This window comes from Vipera ursinii (genome assembly GCF_947247035.1).
Source record: "Vipera ursinii genome assembly, chromosome: 4".
Classification (NCBI taxonomy): domain Eukaryota; kingdom Metazoa; phylum Chordata; class Lepidosauria; order Squamata; family Viperidae; genus Vipera; species Vipera ursinii.
Genome location: NC_139514.1, coordinates 31744125 through 31763284, shown reverse-complemented (window position 1 = coordinate 31763284; position 19160 = coordinate 31744125). Strand labels below are relative to the sequence as shown.

At 39.0% G+C, this 19160-nt stretch overlaps 1 protein-coding gene across 1 annotated transcript; it reads right to left on the bottom strand.

Annotated features, from left to right (window-relative positions):
* Positions 1 to 771: 771 nt before the first annotated feature.
* Positions 772 to 18521, bottom strand: TMEM45A (transmembrane protein 45A; the record flags this gene model as incomplete). The annotated part of the gene is made up of 5 exons (XM_083363063.1): positions 772 to 865; positions 1738 to 1883; positions 10749 to 10933; positions 11695 to 11907; positions 18335 to 18521. 5 exons carry the CDS (start codon positions 18519 to 18521, stop codon positions 772 to 774), a joined length of 825 nt encoding a protein of 274 aa, XP_083219189.1.
* Between the last annotated feature and the right edge of the window lie 639 nt (positions 18522 to 19160).

Here is a 19160-nt window from a genome sequence, read left to right as displayed (position 1 = left end):
CACCAGAAGTGCCCTTTGCACAGGTGCTTTAATGACTTGGAGAAAGTTGCTTCATAATGTGAATCTTGAACCCAGTGAATCTCTTTCCAAGGTTTGCGTAAGCGTCATTGCAAAATAGGGATTTGAAACATGGCATGAGTCTTCTTTGCACTAAATGAATTCAAAATACAGAAATCATCTAAAACATACTTTGACCTCATAGTTTTTTCTTCTTTTTATAAAAATAAGCCAACTCTGCTGTAGGTAATTCTCATATGCAAAATAATATACACAGTAATTTGTGGAGATCATTATTTGCTGAAACAAAATATTTGGCTTTTTGTATTCTTTGATAATAAATAATTACAATAATAAAAAGAAACAAAGCAATACATTTACAAATATAAATTTGAAATCTATCCTAGAAATTCTTTATATTTATAAATAATGATAATGTATAATTGATTCATTTTACTATTTTAACATACCGGTATATCCCATTTTCTGCTACATTAGGATTGCAACTGGCTTTTGAACAATAGGTGAAAATTTCCCACTTTACCCAAGAACAATGAAAGAATGGATCCACCATTATTAATGGCCAGAACTGATTCTCATTTGAGATGCTACAATGCCATCTGTTTCTACTTCAATTGAGAAAAACAATGCCATAATGGCATTTTCATAAATTAATGTTTAAATTGTATAAGACTAAATAATGAAAAAATAGAAACACTAGGGACTAGAAATACTAAAATAGAAAGTGAACTATGAGAAAATGTTTCCGTAGAATTAAATTTCATCTTCTGACTCCTGTTCTCGCTCAGATGTTTTCAGCAATCCGATTTCCATGGATGGGACTTGCATTATTTTGGTACGAACCACCCTGGAGAAGAAAAGTTACAAGAACAATTCATGCTAAACCATCACACATTCTAAGCTAATCAGTGATTAAGTAGAGGGATAGTTATTTTTACATAAGATGGCACATTGAATGCGAAAACCAACTCTACTATTTCATCTATTTTTACATATTTAGCCTTCTTTTTCCAAAGTTGTTCTTATTATACCGGTATTACTGTGTGGCCAATAAATTATATGGATGGATAAATGTACCCTTCATTCTTAATGTTTAACATCACTAGGATATTATGTCCAGTGACATCCCGTTAATATATAATAATCTGTGTCATATAGATCTATGATATATGAAATCCAATGCATGGCTTAATCTACTGTCTCAATATGTTTTTGTCCTCTGATTTTGTCCTTATATCCTAATCTCAGAGAAGTAAGACCTGTTGGGAATATTAGATTATAAAACAACAACAAAAATAATAGGCAAAATCTAAGTATTACATAGTAAGGTCTTCCAAACCTGTGTGCTGAGCTGAAGGACTACATAGATATCAAAATAAAAAAGCTAACTAAAAGAATCTCAGTAAGAAATTAAAGAGTTGGCATTCTTCCAGCACTAGTATGAACAGCTTTTAAATAACTGTGTATATAATTGTATACACAGTTATATGTTTACAACTGTACATATGCAATTTGTTTGCAATTTCTATGCAGGCATCAAGGAACAATTGTGTATTTCAAAAGTTATAGGTTGAATGCCATTGCATCTGTAAACTACTATAATTTTTCATTCCTATCCAATTGGAATACCTATTTTTGTATAAATGGAGATTTTGAATAAAATATGAAAATCTTGACATTTAAGTGGAGCTCTTTAGAATACCAATAATATTCACTTACCAGCTGACTAGAATATAATTGACTGCCATGATAAGAAGTATAATTGTATAATGCCAGCAATAGCACATGGTGAGAAACATGATATTACTGTGATCCACTTGGTTCCATTCTGGACTACCACTTGGAGGGTAAAGGACATATCCAATCTGTAAAAAAAAGAAAAAGAAAAGGGCATTAGAATACTGGGTTTTTAATGGGATTACCTCTCTCCAATTATATCTGCTTCTCAATAAGATCTGGTAGGGTTCCATGCTTCAGGCCCCATCTCTTAAACTAGTGCTTTCCAAACCTTTTCCTTTATTATCCAAAACTGCCTATCAGAAAGTCCTTATTTAAATGTCCCAGTTGTGATTGGATAATGGGTTTGTGTGTCATTGCCCAAAGGAAAGCACATTTTTACCCAATTTGAGATAATATATCCAGATTTGGGGAGCTGTTGGAAAGCGACTATCTCAGTCAGGAGGGGTCAAACTGGGAATTAGTTTGCAGTCATTAACTAAACACAACAGGCAAGGCCTGACTTCTTGAATGTTGTTGGATTTTATCTAGTCTTTCCCAGGGGCAAACTGCCGTCTGGTAAGATTCCTGTGAAATTAGCATAGAACAATAAAATATCTAGTTTACACTTTACACATGTGGTCTGGTCATTCATACCTAATATGCCTTTTCTCAAGCTGGTTTACCCTGTGTAACAGCATCCCCCTCCAGATCCACATGCCCCCAAACTTTCCTGCTTTTAAGTAATGCTTTGAAGATCCGGGCATTGGGTCAGGAGGATTTGTAGAGCTTTCTGGGATGGCTGTTTCAAATCTTGAATTGCCTTTGATGAAAACTGCTTTGTGTCCAATTATATTTTAAGTTCGTTTATTATTAGTTATCATCCTGTATTGTTTTAGAAAGGGTGGCTATATAAATTGCCATGAATAAATACAGTTTTATAAGATTTCCTTTCTGCCTTGTGTGCTCTTTATTATAGCTTAAGGCTGAGGTAGGCTACACTTCTTTGGTTAAGATCCCTTTTTTCCCATATAGTCAGTAGTGCTGAAACATGTCATGCGGGGAGTGGAGTGAAAAGCAAATGTTTATGCCACTGCTTCTTTGAAAATGCCTATTCTCATTCTGATATCCACTTTTTTTCTGTTCTCTCATTTCCAATAGTTCCGATGAAAAATTTATCTCTTGCACAGTTCTTTAATTAGGCTGAAGGCCACATAAACTCAAGTTGAGGGCTGCATATACCAAAAAGTTAGCAGATTATCTACCTCTATTATAAGAATAGAGAGTTAGAACTGTTTTATATCAGCCTTCTCTACAAAGGCATTCTCTAGGTCAGACATGTCAAATTCACGACGTCACGTGACATCGTGCGACGTATCGGAACTTTTTCCCATTGCTGGCAATGGGATGGGCGTGATTTCTCCGTGACGCTCCGGCCCGCGGGCCAGCAGTTTGACACCCCTGCTCTATACTAGGATGATATGAGGAAGGCTGATTTAGATATTAACTTCATTTGATATTCACTATATAGACTTGCGCAGGTCACAATCATTGGGCAGGCTAGAAGAGTCTAACCACAATTCTTAACCTTTAAATAGGTTCCTTATATGCTACCTAAGTTTCCATAATAACAGAAAGATAAGATGGAAATTAAATTAAAATTCAAATATACAAGATTTGTATACAAATATACAAAAATAAAGAAAAGTTATAGTGATAGTTATTATTCCTTTCTATTCTAATATTAAAGTTAGCTATCCATCCTTATAAAAGGGGAAATATGAAATAATTTCAAAGTAATGTAGTCCTGTGCCCAAAGAAATGCAACAAATGAAAGTATTCTAGCAACTCTGCCAATGAATCATCAGATCATAGCATCCATAAAGACTTTCTAAAAATGCTGCTAAATCCTAAAGACCTTTCAATCATCAAGTATATAACATAATTGTTTTTCTACATTTAAACACGTGTAGCATAAATCCTAAAGTGGGTTTAAAGAAAACACTAAAATGGGCTTAATAAAATAAACCTGTAATTCACAGAGGAAAAGAAACCTGTAAAATCCTGACCTTATCTAAATGTGCCACATGACCCAATGTATGGTAATCCTCAACTTAACCATCATTTGTTTAGTGATCATTTGAAGTTACAACAGCACTTTTAAAAAGTGACTTACAAAACCGATCCTTGCACTTACAACTATCACAACATCACCATGGTCCCATTATCAAAACTCACGTGGCTTGGCAACAGGTATGTATTTACGATGGTTGCAGCATCCCAAAGTAACACGTTCACGATTTTTGACCTTCCCAGCAGGCTTCCAACAAGCAAAGTAAATGGGGAAACATTGCATGATTCACTTAACAACTGCAATGATTCACTTAACAACTGTGGCAAAAATGTCATAAAGTTGGACATGAGTCATATAACAATATTCTTTTTTTTAGCAACATAAATTCTAATCTCACCTGTGGTCATCAGTCAAGGATTACCTGTACTTTGCCTCACTGCTCTGCTAATTAAGGATCTCCTCTCCCCTCCCACTCATCTCATCTCTCAACCAAAACCTCTTTCTGATCATTTAAAAGTCTCCCATAACTGTCCAAGATTTGTTATCTTGGACTATATCAGAGCTCCAGGGGCAGGACAGGGGAAAATGCTGGCAATTAACTTTCTTTTCCTCCAAAGAAACAAGCAGACAGAGATAAAATGTCTGAAGCAGGCACTGATAGAAGAACAAATAGTGGTCATCACTCCTCTGTAACATAATAACAATAACAACAACAACAACAATATGTTTAGCCTAATCATCTTTGTTGCTCTTCTCTGCACTCTTTCTTGAGTCTCAACATCTTTTTTACATTATGGTGACCAAAACTGGATGCAGTATTCCAAGTGTGGCCTTACCAAGGCATTGTAAAGTGGTATCAATACTTCACATGATCTTGATTCTATCCCACTGTTAATGCAGCCTAACACTGTGTCGGCTTTTTTGGCAGCTGTAACACACTGCTGGCTCATCTTTAAGTGATTGTCCACTAGGACTGCAAGATCCCTCTCACAGTTGCTGCTATTGAGTAAGGTACCACCTATACTTATACCTGTGCATTTGGTTTTTCTTACTTTTTTCACCATTGAGTTTCATTTTGTTAGATAGCACCCAATGTTCAGGTCTATCAAGATCCTTCTGTATCTTAAGCCTATCTTCTGGAGTTTTGGCTATTCCTGCCAGCTTAGTGTCGTCTGCAAATTTGATGAGTTCCCCATCTATCTCACATGCTGAGTACAGCCAGTCAGCCAGCTATGAATCCATCTGGTGGTGATGCTGTCTAACCCACAGTTTTCTATCTTATCAAGTAGTAAGTTGTGGTCTACTTTATCAAATGCCTTACTGAAGTCCAAGTAAATTATATCCAGAGCATTCCTCTGGTCCACTAATTTTGTCACCTGGTCAAAGAATGCAATAAGATTTGTCTGGCACGATCTGTTTTTAACAAACCCATGTTGGCTTTTGGTAATGACTTGGTTTGCCTCTAGGTGTTCGCTGATTCTTTGCTTGATTATCTTTTCCAAGATTTTCCCAGGTATTGAGGTCAGGCTGATAGGTATGTAGTTTCCTGGATCCATTTTCCCCTTTTTTGAAGATGGTAACTACTTCAGCTCTTTTCCAGTCCTCTGGTAGTTCCCCAGTGCTCCAGGATCTTTGAAAGATATAATTCAGTGGTTCTGAGATCACCTCTGGCAGTTCCTTCAGAACCTTGGGGTGTAGTCCATCTGGTCCTGGTGATTTGAACTCATCTAGGGTGGACAGGTGCTCACTTACAATTTTGTTGCCTATCTTAACTTGTGTTTCTAATCTGTTTTTTACAGTACTGTTTTTGATAGGTTGGACTGTTTTTTCCCTTTGTGTAAATACGGATGCAAAAAGCGAGTTGAATAGTACTGCTTTCTCCCTGTTGCTTGTCACCTTCTTGCCACTTTCTCCCACTAATGGACTAATCATTTCCTTAACATTTTTCTTGTTTTTTACATGTTGAAATAATCTTTTTTTTGTTATTTTTGACTTTTGTTGCAAGCCTTAGTTCATTTTGAGCCTTAGATTTCCTCGCTTCACCTTTACAGGCTCAGTCTATTTGCTGATATTCTCCCTTAATTATGTGCCCCTCTTTCCACTTTCTATACTTGTCCTTTTTGTCTTTCAATTTATCAGAGCAGTGGCGTAGCGTGGGTTGTCAGCACCCGGGGCAAGGCAAGTAATTTGCGCCCCCTAACCCATGGATTTTAGCACTCGAGTTTCTTCCACTAGATTAGTTAAAGAAACCCTTAACCCCTAAGCACATGTATTGTTTGTTATGAAAATACTGATGTAATTAAAGTAAAATGCATCTAATACGCCCCCCTCAGATGTTGCACCCAGTGCAGCCGACCCCCCCTGCACCCCCCACGCTATGCCACTGGTCCTAACACACCAAGCAGACAAAGGAGGTCCGATTTACCCCTTCCCTGCGAGGTTAGAAAACTCCGCCACATTCCCTAGAGCAGTGTTTCCCAACCTTAGGAACTTGAAGATGCGTGGACTTCAACTCCCAGAATTCCCCAGCCAGCATGGCTGGGGAATTCTGGGAGTTGAAGTCCACGCATCTTCAAGTTCCTAAGGTTGGGAAACGCTGCACTAGAGGAAGAAATGTCTGCTTGGGATTCTGCTGCAATTACCGCAGGAGAGCCACCAGCCACGCAAGGCAGGCTCAGGCTGGGGGGGGGGGCGGGCGGGGCGGAAGCCTTGCCCTATATTCCACAATTAGAACAAGGCGCATTCCGCCAGGCCGCCCCTCCCCCTCCGGAGATCTTTTTTCTCTCTCTCTCTTTTGCGCGCGCCCGCGCGCAGCGAAAACCAGCTCAAGGAAGATTTAAGTTTGCCTTCGGGAGACGCAATTCCGAGCAGAAGATGCACCCAGGAGCGACGCCCTTTTCAGCCTTCTCGCCGTCTGCGGGCCTCATTCTTTATTATTACCAGGGGTCTTCAAGCTTGGCCCTTTTATGACTTTTGGACTTCAGCTCCCAGGAGACTTGTGGACTTCAGCTCCTCTCAGCCTGGCTGAGGAATTCTGGGAGCTGAAGTCCACAAGTCATAAAAGGGCCAAGTTTGAAGACCCCTGTTTATTACAAACGGCGAGCAGCGCTGGACACTCCGCCAAACAGTTCCGAGGGCTGGTAAATGACGAGGTGTGCTGCAGCCCCCCGCCGCGAGTCTACTGCAAGCCACAATCGAGACCACGTGTCTCTCGGGACAAAGGGGCGGGGTGTAATTATTCCTGTTATTAACACAATGTAGTATTAGCGTGGTTTCGTTATTGTTTGGAAGAGGGGAAAGAGAACAAAACGGCTGTTACAGATACGATTGCACGCTGGGCAGCGCGCGTGCTTTTAGTGTTAATATGGTGTTGCTGTCACGCCAAGCCAACTCTGTGCAGCCCTTGGGGCTCCCTGAGCAGCTCAGTGTGAGCGCGCCTCCCCAGATGTTGCGCCCGGTGCGGCCGGCCCCCCCTGCACCCCCCACGCTACGCCACTGTATCAGAGAGTTCTTTATGCAGCCATGCTGGTTTCTTTTGAGAGCTGTTATTTTTCTTCTTCGTTGGTATTATGCTAGACTGGGCTTTTATAATCTCACTTTTCAAAATTTCCCAAGCTTCTTGAGTTGTTTTCCCCTTGAGGATTCTCATCCATGGAATCCTTCCCAAGCTTTCTCTAAGTTTGTTAAAATTAGGTCTCTTAAAATTCAAAACTATAGCTTGACTGTGTTCTATTGCTTGTTCTTGCATAATGTTGAATTCCAATATTGCATGGTAACTTCCCCCGCCAAAGTTCCTGTGGTTTCAACACCTTTTATCATTTCATCTCTGTTAGAGAGAATTAAGTCCAATATGACTGATTCCCTAGTTCCCTTCTCTACTTTTTGTGAGACAAAGTTGTCTGCTAGGTTTGTCAGGAATCTGTTTGATCTTCCACTTGGTGCAGAGTTTGTCTCCCAGTTGATATCAGGGTAATTAAAGTCCCCCATTACTATTGTGATATGCTTCCTACATACCTTAGTTAACTGACAAGCAAAAAGTTCATCTATTAGCTCTGTTTGGTTGGGTGGCCTATAATATACACCTATGGCATTTTATCCCCTTTTATATTGACCCAAATGCATTCCAGAAAGTTTTCATCATTGTTGTGCTCCATTTCTGTAGAGATGTAGTTATTTCTTATATAGAGAGCAACTCCACCTCCTCTTTTATTTGGTCTGTTTCTTTCAAATAATTTAAATCCCTCTAGATGTGTGTTCCATTTGTGGGTTTCATCCCACTAAGTTTCCGTAATGGCAACAACATCATATCTGCCCTCATTTACCTGCATTTCTAATTCATCCTGTTTGTTGCTCTTGCTCTGTGCATTGGTGTAAAGACATTTGAGTCCTTTATGACTAACCCTGTGTTCACTTTCTACATAACCTGTGAGGTGCCTGAGTTCCCCTATTTTCTTAACACCTGTTTGATTAGTGCATTTTGTGTGGCACTCACTATTAAAAGCTTGATTTTGCTTGATAGCAAGGTTGATATTCTTGTCCACACACACGTCTATGTTACATGCACTGATAAGCCTATAATTTTTAGATTGCCAGGGAAAGTATTGTTCTGTGTCAATTAACTCACTGTCCCCATTTTTCAGTTTCAATATTTCTCCAGAAAATCTGTGAATTTATTGCCAAGCAACTCAGTTCCTTTCTTTGATGGATGCAAACCATCTCTTTTGTACACTTTTTCATTTGACCAACTGGAGACATCATGACTAATATAACCAAAGCCTTCCCCTTTACATCACTCCTTTAGCCACATATTGAATTCTGCTATACACTGGCCTTTTCCATTTTGCTCCTTATACACTGGTAAAACCTGTGAAAACTATCCTGCTAAGTTCCTGCCGCAAGCTCTGGAAATTGTTCTGCACAGAGAGTACATCATTTTTGGACAGATCGTTAGTGCCAAAATGTACAATAGCATCCACATCACACTCCTTGCTGGCATTCTTGACTATCTTAAAAGTACGCTTGCTGACCTTATTAGGGACACTAAGGAGACAGGTCAAGTTAGTTGGGATGATGATAACTCAAATAAGCAGGGGATCATGGTCCAAGATGAAGAACTTATTTTGGACAGGGGAAAGTGTGAATCAGGTATTACACACCAGTCATCCAATATTTACAATAATGCAGAGTAGTCTCCAGTATCATTACACTGCAGTCACCTTAGCAGTTAAAGAGAAGCAGAGACAGGTTGAAGCAGTGAATAAGCTGGTGTCCAGCAGCTGTTTGAGAATCTCATTTGATGATCCTGGTTCTAATCTCAAAAGTTTCTTTTTAAATGCATCAAGAAGAAAAACAAAAAGGTGTCTCTATGGGAGTGAGTTTGGATATGTTTTCTTATAAGGAATTACTTAGACTGGAAGGGAATGATTGGCAACTTAAATCATTAGATGAGTTAAGACAAGAAAATATAAGTTACTCTTGGTTTCAATATACCCAATTGAAAGCTAGGTGGAAGCTGGATCAGAAGGTTGGCATCACAATTACAGATGAAAATTTAGTAAAACAAATTAGAGATTTAAATTGTGCGCATATAAAGAGGATATATAATGTTTTAATTGAATTGGATTCAGAAACGGAATTAGTTAAAGATTGTATGACAAAGTGGGCACAAAATATTCAGGAACCAATTCCGTTGGATACTTGGGAGGTAATTTGGGTTAAGGTAAAGGTAAAGGTTCCCCCGCACATGCGTGCTAGTCGTTTCCGACTCTAGGGGCCGGTGGTCATCTCTGTTTCAAAGCCAAAGAGCCAGCGCTTGTCCGAGGACATCTCCGTGGTCATGTGGCCGGCATGACTAGACACCAAAGGCGCACGGAACGCTGTTACCTTCCCACCGGAGCGGTCCCTATTTTTCTACCTGCATTTTTACGTGCTTTAGAACTGCTAGGTTGGCAGAAGCTGGGATGAGTAACAGGCGCTCACTCTGTTACGCGGCACTCAGGATTTGACCCGCCAAACTGCCGACCTTCTGATCGACAAGCTCAGCGTCCTAACCCACTGAGCCACCGCGTCCCTTAATTTGGGTTAGAAATGTTAAATTTACTCAGGCTCAAAATTTAAGAGAAAATTTTTATAAAATGTTTTATAGATGGCATTTGGATCCCAAGAAGTTGTCTAATATGTATCCTAATTTACAGTCTAAATGCTGGAGATGTGGTAGTTTAGAAGCCACCTATTTTCATATGTGGTGGACTTGCAGAAATATAAAAGCTTTTTGGGTTAAAATTTGGTGGTACATTCAAAAGATTTTTAAGAGAAAGATAAAGTTTTCTCCACAATTGTTTTTATTGGGTATTGTTGTAGATTGTGATGTTAAAGAAACCAATTTGATGTTGAATTTGATAACAGCAGCACAGTTACTGGTGGGACAATACTGGAAGAAGGATAGTTTGCCTACTATAGAAGAATGGGTATTTAAAGTATCGAATCTTGCAGAAATGTCTAAGATTTCTGCTTATTTGAAGGATCATTCACAAGATATATTTCAGTTTGGAGGAGATGGATAGATTATATTCAGAATAAATATGGGACTAAAAAGTTCCATTTAGCTTATGAATAGATTTTAGAAGGATATTGTTATTAATTGTAGTGTTAGTATTTATTATATTTTTGTTTAAGATATTATCATTATGTTTTAATACCTTGTATGTATCTATGTTAAAGGGGAGTTAAAGCACATTATGAATTTGGTTAATTTTATATTATGGATAATTTTAGTTAGAATATGATTATTATATCTATAACCCTATATTCAGCTCTGGAAAGTGGGGGGGGAAGGGGGGTGGTTTGGGGTGGGTGGGTTTTGGGGATATGTATTGTAAAATCTTTTTTTGTAAAACTCTTTAATAAAAAAGAAGAAGAAAAACAAAAATTATTTACTTACCTGCCAGAACCAACTTCCTTGCAATATGCAAAGACTTGTTCGGAACATCTCAAGAACAATGCTATTGTGGAAAAAGACTTCCAAGAATATGCAGATGGCACCTCCAAAGATAGTTATTAAAAGTAACTGATGAACATGAAAATCTAACATGGAACGCCCATGGATGTGATAATAAAATAGAAAACCTGTTGAAAGGGAATGAGAAGTCAACTACTTTTTATTCTGCAGGTTTCGTACATGATTGCTGCTAAAAACCTTTGGGTTTTGTTTCATTCAAACTATGTATTTAATTCCAAAGAGTCTTATATAAAAAAAACTTTGGAAGCTGTTATTGCCACCACAGGAGTTATAAAGTATAAGTGCCATGGGTCATGATGTTCTTATTTTGAATGTTTAAACCTATATAGGATGTATGCATTCAAATTTGCAGAAGATGTTGTATTTAACTTTGTATAAAGTTTAATAAACAAACAAACAAATAAATAACACAATCTATTTACTTGAGCCATATACCGGTACTTTAAGCAGATGCTAGATACGTGTAATTCAGGACTGCTACTATGGAATATTTTTGTTTGTTTACATGATTAATATGTTAAACATTATCCTTTGAGGTACCTACTGTACAGTGGTTTTTCTTTAATCTCTTTAAATCCTCAGATAGTAGTGCTAAATTATTTCAAACATAATGAATTCTTAATCTTTTTAAATAAAACAAATCTTTCACTCTGCATGTATCACTAATAAAGAAACAGATGCTTATTAAAACACGCTTATTAATTCATTATTTCATAGTCTTTAAACATCTGTTTTTGTTCTCTATTTCTGTTACATCCTTTCTCATATTGATTACAATGACATAGTTACCTTATTTAGTCTACTCTTTTTCATTTGGGTTCAGAAAAGTTTTCTACATAAACAGTGCAGTGAAATACCATAAGCTCACCTTCCACAAAAACAGCAAGTGAGAGCATCATTCGGTCTAAGGCCTCAGGTAATGCATTTGTGCTGTGAGTCACAATGTCCACTAGTCCTGAGATGCCATAGAAGAGGTACATGGTTGCATGCTGCCAATTCATTAAGTAATTCCACTGCTTTTTTTCATAATTATATAGCTTCAAATGAGGTCCATCAGGAACAAACTGCTCTGCCATCATACCTGTATAAAATAACAAAAGAATACACAGGCAACTTTTTTTTGCTATTATGCAAAAAATATATATCAAATTGTTATTTTATCTAATGGATATTAAGCTGCTTCCAGCTAAGAGTGCTACTGTGCAATAGGCCTGCTTCAGAAATAAAACTAAGTGGCTCCATAAATAACATATTTTATTTGTAAAACTTCCCACATTTTCTTATCAGATCCTCCATATTTTTTCTTACCGAATTTTTTTTGATAAAATCATACAGAGAAAAAATAACACTGCAAAACATACTTCATTGGCAGTGGTCTGTCTGGAAACATTCATACACTATCTTGCACATTTTCATTTCTTGAAATAAATGTCACAACATCTGCAGTTCTATGCAATACCTATAATGTGAACAAATCATAGACCATAGCACCAAGTCTGTGAAATTCATTGCATGCTTATATTCGTAAAGTGTATTTCATATTTAAATTACATTCCTAAGATTGACAGGAGTCACCCAAGATATTTTGCTATAGTATTCCTAAAATATTTGGATGGTCACCCTGAATCTTATGTCAGCTGTAACAGTGAACTAACATCAGTGGAAGAGGTTGGTTGTGGAGGTGCTGGATGGACTATGTAGCAAACAAAGTTCTATCTTCCAACAGATAGGGACAGTTGGATAAGCCCAGGAGAAATGGTCAAGGCTTGCCACTGGTTTCACCACATATATCCTTGACCAAAGATTAGTGTTGTGTAGTGAGTTCTTCATGCAGGAAAGAAGATGAGGCAAGTGAGTTTAACAAAGCTCATGGCTTATTGCTTGCAGGATCTGAACTGAGAATTGGGCTGCAGCTTGCAGCAATTTATACCCTAGCCCCTAGGCGGCAGCCAATAGGTTTAAAGCAACCATTTGCTGCCTAGGGGCAGCCAATAGCAGCACTGGAGAACTGAAGTCTGGGTTGCTGGAGAGCCGTTAGCTGCTCTAGCTTACCATGTGGTGTTACCGTTGAGCCCAATACATAACACCCCTCCCCTCTTAGATCAGACAACATCATATCAATAATTGGCAAATAGTACAAGTTACAAGACTTAAACATCATAGCAACTAAGGGCTTTATTCAGTGTACATTTATACTCTGCACATATCCTAATTTCTCCATTGGCCTTAAGTGGCATGACTATAGGAGTTTCCCACTCCCCACCATCAACTGGTTGTAAAACGCCCTGTTCTACAAACTTGTCTAATTCTAAATCAATTTTATGCTTTAGGGCAAAAGGGACACTTCTAGGCTTAACCCTAATGGGGACTACATTGGGATCTAGCTTGAATGAGATAGGCGGGCCTGTGTATGTTCCTAGGGCTGAATCAAAAACGTCTGCAAAGTCCTCTCAGACTGACTAAAGGTTTGCAGTATGTGTCTGATTGATACCAGTTATTTGAATGCCTAAAGCATCAAACCAATCGAGTCCTATGAGACTCGTTCTCTGGCCCCCTACTACTATGACATCCAGGTGCCCATAAAACCCCTTAAATTTTACGGCCAAGGTGGCTTCTCCCTTAACTTTGACTTGAGCATTTTGAAAGTCAGTTAAAATTATGTTGGAGGGCCTTAGCTTGGCCCATTGCCTACTGCGACTGCACACAAAGTTGAAGGTGTCCTGGGAGATAATGGAGACAGCAGAGCCAGAGTCCAACTCCATTTTACAAGGGACTCCTTGTAGCTCCACCTGCAGTTTGAGTTTAGGTTTGAGGGGGCGTTGGGCCTCAGTGCAGCATACACTTCTACGGCTTCTACAAAACCCCACACTAAATGGACCCTGGGCCCCAGTACCTCTCCTGATCAGATCTTCCGACTGATATTTGGGTGGCCGGTCCCTCTAGAGAGCTCTGCAAACCGTTGCCATGTGGCCTGTTTTGCCGCAGGCCCTGCACGTGGCTGACCGGAATCTGCAATCAGTGCGTTGGTGGTTGCCACCGCAGCCCTTACATCTAGGTAAGAGAACTGCCTTGTAAGTGTTCTCTTGCTGTTTGCTGCTGCGGTGCTGTGCGTCGGGTTGCTTGTGAAGCTTGTTGACTTCAGGATCTTCTTCCTCCGAAGATTCCTCTGAGTGTTTGGCGTACTCGTGGTGGTCTGTTTCTTCGTGCTTTGTTGTTTTGGCGGGCTGGACTGTTTGGACTGCACCCCCAGCAGCTTCATCTGCCATTACTTCGTCTTGGGCTTCGATGAATGTTAAATTCGGTCTGGCAAAAAGTCTTTGCTGGAGCGTTCAATTCCGTAGGCTGCAGACGAGCCGATCTCGCAGTCACTCCTCCACGTCGGAAAATTTACAGAGGTGTGCGGCCTGCCTCAAGGCCGCGATGTATTCAGATGCTATTTCTCCAATTGCTGTTCAAACTTGAAATGCCAAGCAATTACTGACATCTTTGGCTGGAAATGCTCTCCCAGCTTCTTCTTGAGGTCAGCGTAGGAAACTGACTCCAGTGGCGTTGGTGTGAAAAGATTTTTGGCCAGGTCGAATGTGGCCGGGCCGCACATGCAGTGCAGCGTGGCAGCCTTTAGCCCGTCTTCTGCGACTTGGTTTGCCTGGAGGTAGCTCTCTACCTGGGACAAGTAGGAAAGCCATCCCTCCGGATGCTTGACATCGAATTCACGAAGTCTTCCAACCTTCGGCATGCTGTCTTCGGCTGGTTCCTGCAGTTTCCGATCCTGCTTCTCCGAGGGCCAGGGACTGAATCCACTGAGCATGAGGTCATTAGCATCGCTTGCTAGCTGACCGAAGTGGGGGGGGGAAATGCCTTTTCCCTCCAGGCATGAGCTGCCTCTCCCCTAGTGAACTTCAGCTCTTCTAGAGAAGCAGGATCCCACCTTCGTCGCCAGTGTTGTGTAGTGAGTTCTTCGCGCAGGAAAGTAGATTTAGGCAAGTGAGTTTAAAAAAGCTCATGGTTTATTGCTTGCAGGATCTGAACTGAGAAATGGGCTGCAGCTTGCAGCAATTTATAGCCTGGCCACTAGACGCCAGCCAATAGGTTTAAAGCAGCCATTTGCTGCCTAGGGGTAGCCAATAGCAGCACTGGAGACCTGAAGTTTGGGTTGCTGGAGAGCCGTTAGCTGCTCCAGCTTACCATGTGGTTTACCATTGAGCCCAATACATAACAATTAGTACACTCCTTCTGTCTGGGATGGTCATCCTCTTTCACTGAGCACACAGCTTCAAGAGGGATGAAAATGGAACTATAAGTTAGGAAGAGGACACCCACTTAGCCAGCTAGATCAATCGAATCAACCATGGCAATCAATGGGATGACAGATGCCACAGCCAGATCACCCTTACATCTATACCCTTGCTTTACCCTGCCTAATTGTAGAGCCATTGGCTACCAAGAACTGGGATAAGAATGAAACTATGCTTTGTAACCAAGACAATCTTTAAATTAACAGTTCATTTTATGTAATGATTTTTTTTACTTATTGTTTCTTGAATAAACCACAACCAGCTGAATTCATTCATCATTTATTTATTTATTTTATTTATTTTAATCCCATTTATATGCCACCCTTCTCCGAAGACTCAGGGCGGCTTACAATTTAAGCACAAACCAATGTGCTTAGCAATAGCCTTCATTCTGTGTATATGCCTCCTCATTAGGGCTTTCGCCCCCCCCCCCCCCGCGGCATTATTACAAAGTCAGCTTATTGCCCCCAACAATCTGGGTCCTCATTTTACCTACCTTGGAAGGATGGAAGGATGAGTCAACCTTGAGCCTGGTGGGATGCGAACCTGCACTAATTGCAGGCAAGTAATACTAATCTGAGAATGGAGGTTTGTTCTCCAAGCTTGTGAGTTGGTTACTGAACATTTCTTTACCAGGCTAGATAACATTTTCAGTGGAATTTAGAGAATGTCAGGGTGTTCTTCTGCTTATAAGAGCTTCACGTGCTCTTATATGAAGCCCTTATAAGCAAAAGAACACCAACATTGACATTCCCTAAATTCTGCTGAAGATATTATCTAGCCTGGTAATGAAACATTCAGAAACCAACCCACAAGCTTGGAGAAGTAGATCTCCACTCACATCCTACACCTCAGCTGCAGATACTGGGCACTATTGCAATACTTATTTGTTAACATTTGATTATGGAAGCTACCCCAACCATTTTGGAAACCATTTTTCAAAAGTGAGGACTTCAGCTCCCCAAATTCCTTGCTTTGTGATTTATTAATTAAGTCAAAAAGTATAAATGTAGCCAGCATGTTTATCCTGATAAGGACAAGTGAAAGTCGCTGTGTCCTCTACTGAAATTTAGCAAGATATTGAAGGATTCTGGAATAAAAGAAAATTGTTTAGTCTAACTGTTGCTTTCTTGCTTTTTGTAATCAGCTTTTGCACCAGGAAATCTCATGCAAGCTTGGGAAACATGTATATGGATGGGATATACTGAAGAAGGGAATAAGGGAGTGTACAGGAATGATTGATGTCTTCTTTATGATGTAATGGCTCTGTTGTCTGATTTTTGTTGGCTAACAAAGTTTATAAAGCAATGCTACTAACTTTCTATGGTGTGGCACTTCTGGACATAACTCTGCCAGCGTTCCAGATTGTTGGCCACCCAGCTGCTTAATTTGATCAAATAAAGTGCTGCTTGATCAAGAAGTCTCTGGGTTATCTGATTAGATTGATATGGTATCTCAAGTTTAAGTAAGGGCCTGGGATCTTACAATATGGTCATTTTCTCCTTGAAAGATCTAACTCAGGGGTCTCAAATTGCTGACCTATCGGCCGGACGCATCATTGGGAAACCATGCCCACCCCATTGCTGGCAATGGCAAAAAAGCTCCGATACATTGCGCGACATCACATGATGTCAGGAGTTTGACATGTCTGATCTAACTCTTTCTTGGAGTTCTACATTATGTATATTAGAATTTTTATTAATTTTAGAGATAAAATGTCAAAATATAAAACTACAAAAAAGGGAAAAGGAGGAAGGAGGATCAATGGGAAAAGTTCAAAAAGTAGCATACAAAAAATTTACAAATACAACATAAAGAAAAAAGGTTACTTGTAACTCTCTTCAATACAGCTACAATTATATAATAAAATAATCTCTGGTTTCAGTTTGACAAAAACCTAAGATATAAAAGATATTCATACCTAACCATCAAATAACAACCCCAATATATAATAATATCCTACTCTAAATAAACATATAGCCAAAATGCATTATAATAACAATTCCAAATGAGATGTATATTTCTTTAAAAGATTAAGGTACAAAATAAACAGGTTAGTTATTCAGTTTTGTCACTGAATCTGATCTCAGTGCAGGGAAACAACATTCAACACTAGATAGAAACCCAAAGGTGCTTTTTCAAGAGGCAACTGAACTTTCTTTGTTTTTCCTTGAAGAAGTTTCATTTCTTACGTGTCAAAAGAGAAAATATGTGCCTTAGCTTTTCTAGGACAGATAGGCATAGGCAGTTAAAGTTAGGCCTAATGTAAAAATATTATACTGAGCCAAAGTTCTTACTGTCGCTTATTCATAATGCTAAAGAAATATTTGGAATTTAAGGTGAAGTTGTGCCTTGGTTAATAGAATTTTGCAAAGTTGCTTGTTTCCAAATGTATATTTAGAACATACAAATTGAATCCATGGGAAATAGGAACTGAAAGTAACAAATGAGTGCAAGTTTCAAATGTACACAGGTATATGTGGAAAGACATGGTCAACAGAAAGTACAAGGAACAGAATTTGGTAATGCAAGCTTAGCTGGTCATCTGTTTGTAGAAAGGTATAAAAGTTTGGGAGTGGTCCTGGTTCAGAGCCACATGGCCTCTAGTCGTCACTGTCATGACGGCCAGTCCAATGTTGGTCTTCATTGCAATGGGTTGTTGATGTGTGTTCTAAATTCAATAAAATAAACCTCTGAATTCTAAAGTGAGACTTTTGCAATGTGCTGTCTTTGTTTTTGCTGGATTTTTCCCCTGATGCATCCAAGAAGCTTGTTCAGTACTCTTGAAAGAGCACCTTTGATTGAGAATCTCCATAGACACTAGATAGAATCTGTTGTGTACTGGGTTTCTTGCAAGCAGGAGGCAAGACGAGAGAGTTCAAACAGGAACATTGCTTTATTGAATAACAGGAACTGAACTAGTAACCAAGGCTTCTATGCAGCTACTTATACTGCTGGCCACTAGGCGGCAGCCAATAGATTTGAAGGAACCTATTCCTGTCCTAGAGCCAACCAATGGTCGTCCTGGAGACTGCATGTCTGGGCAGCCTGCAACCGTTACACAGATTCCCTGATTAAGCAATCTCAAGCAGCATTCAAAGAGATGTGGAAACAGTTCAAGTAAAAGGCCCAATACATTACAGAATCTACTATATTAAATCATAATCATACTTATTTAGAATAATAATGTCTTTTTAAAAAATGTAAACTTACCAATAAGAGCAAAGACAACCTTGAGTATGCCTTCAGTAAATTCTAAGCGTTGAAATCCTGTCTTTGAACCAAGAGAAATGCTTTTCCTCCTTTGACAGAGGTACCTGAATGGGTATTTCACAGACCACCACAAGCCAAACAAAAGGAAAAAACTTCCAGGAAGAGCATGACCTTTAAAATTGGCCATCTTTTTCTACTGTGGAAAAAGCAGTTCAAAAAATAAAGTAAATTTCAGAAGAATCTCACATTTATAGGCAAATCTAAGATGTAGCTTATTACAGTTGGATCTAGTAATAAATTATATTTTGTTGCAGGAATGAAACACTATGCCTAGTATTATGAACTGTACTTCTTTAGAAAGGCATCTGTGCCAGACTTCAAAACCTGCTTGTATAAGAGATATTTATCAGAAATTTATTTTATTCTTTTTGCCATAAATATTTCCCAAGGGTTTTTTTGGTATAGATTTTATTAGTTTTTATAGGGTTAAGAATAAGGTGGGGTTGGGGTTGGGATTTGGGTTAGGGTTAGGGTTAGGATTAAGGTTAGGGTTAGGGTTTTTACAAATAACATTCTAAATATTTAGCAAACAGCATAATGTCTGGGTTCATGTATTTAACAAACAATAATAGATAGTAGTTAATTATCATAAACAATATGTTAATTAATCACTCAATAGCCTTCTTCTTACAAATATATATTCAAAATTACATATCACATTCCTTTCTCTCTAACTCATTTTTTTAGCCATTGATAGAAATTATCCCATGTTCTAAAGTACACTGAGTCTTCTTTCTCTTTCATTTTTAAAGTCAATCTATCCATT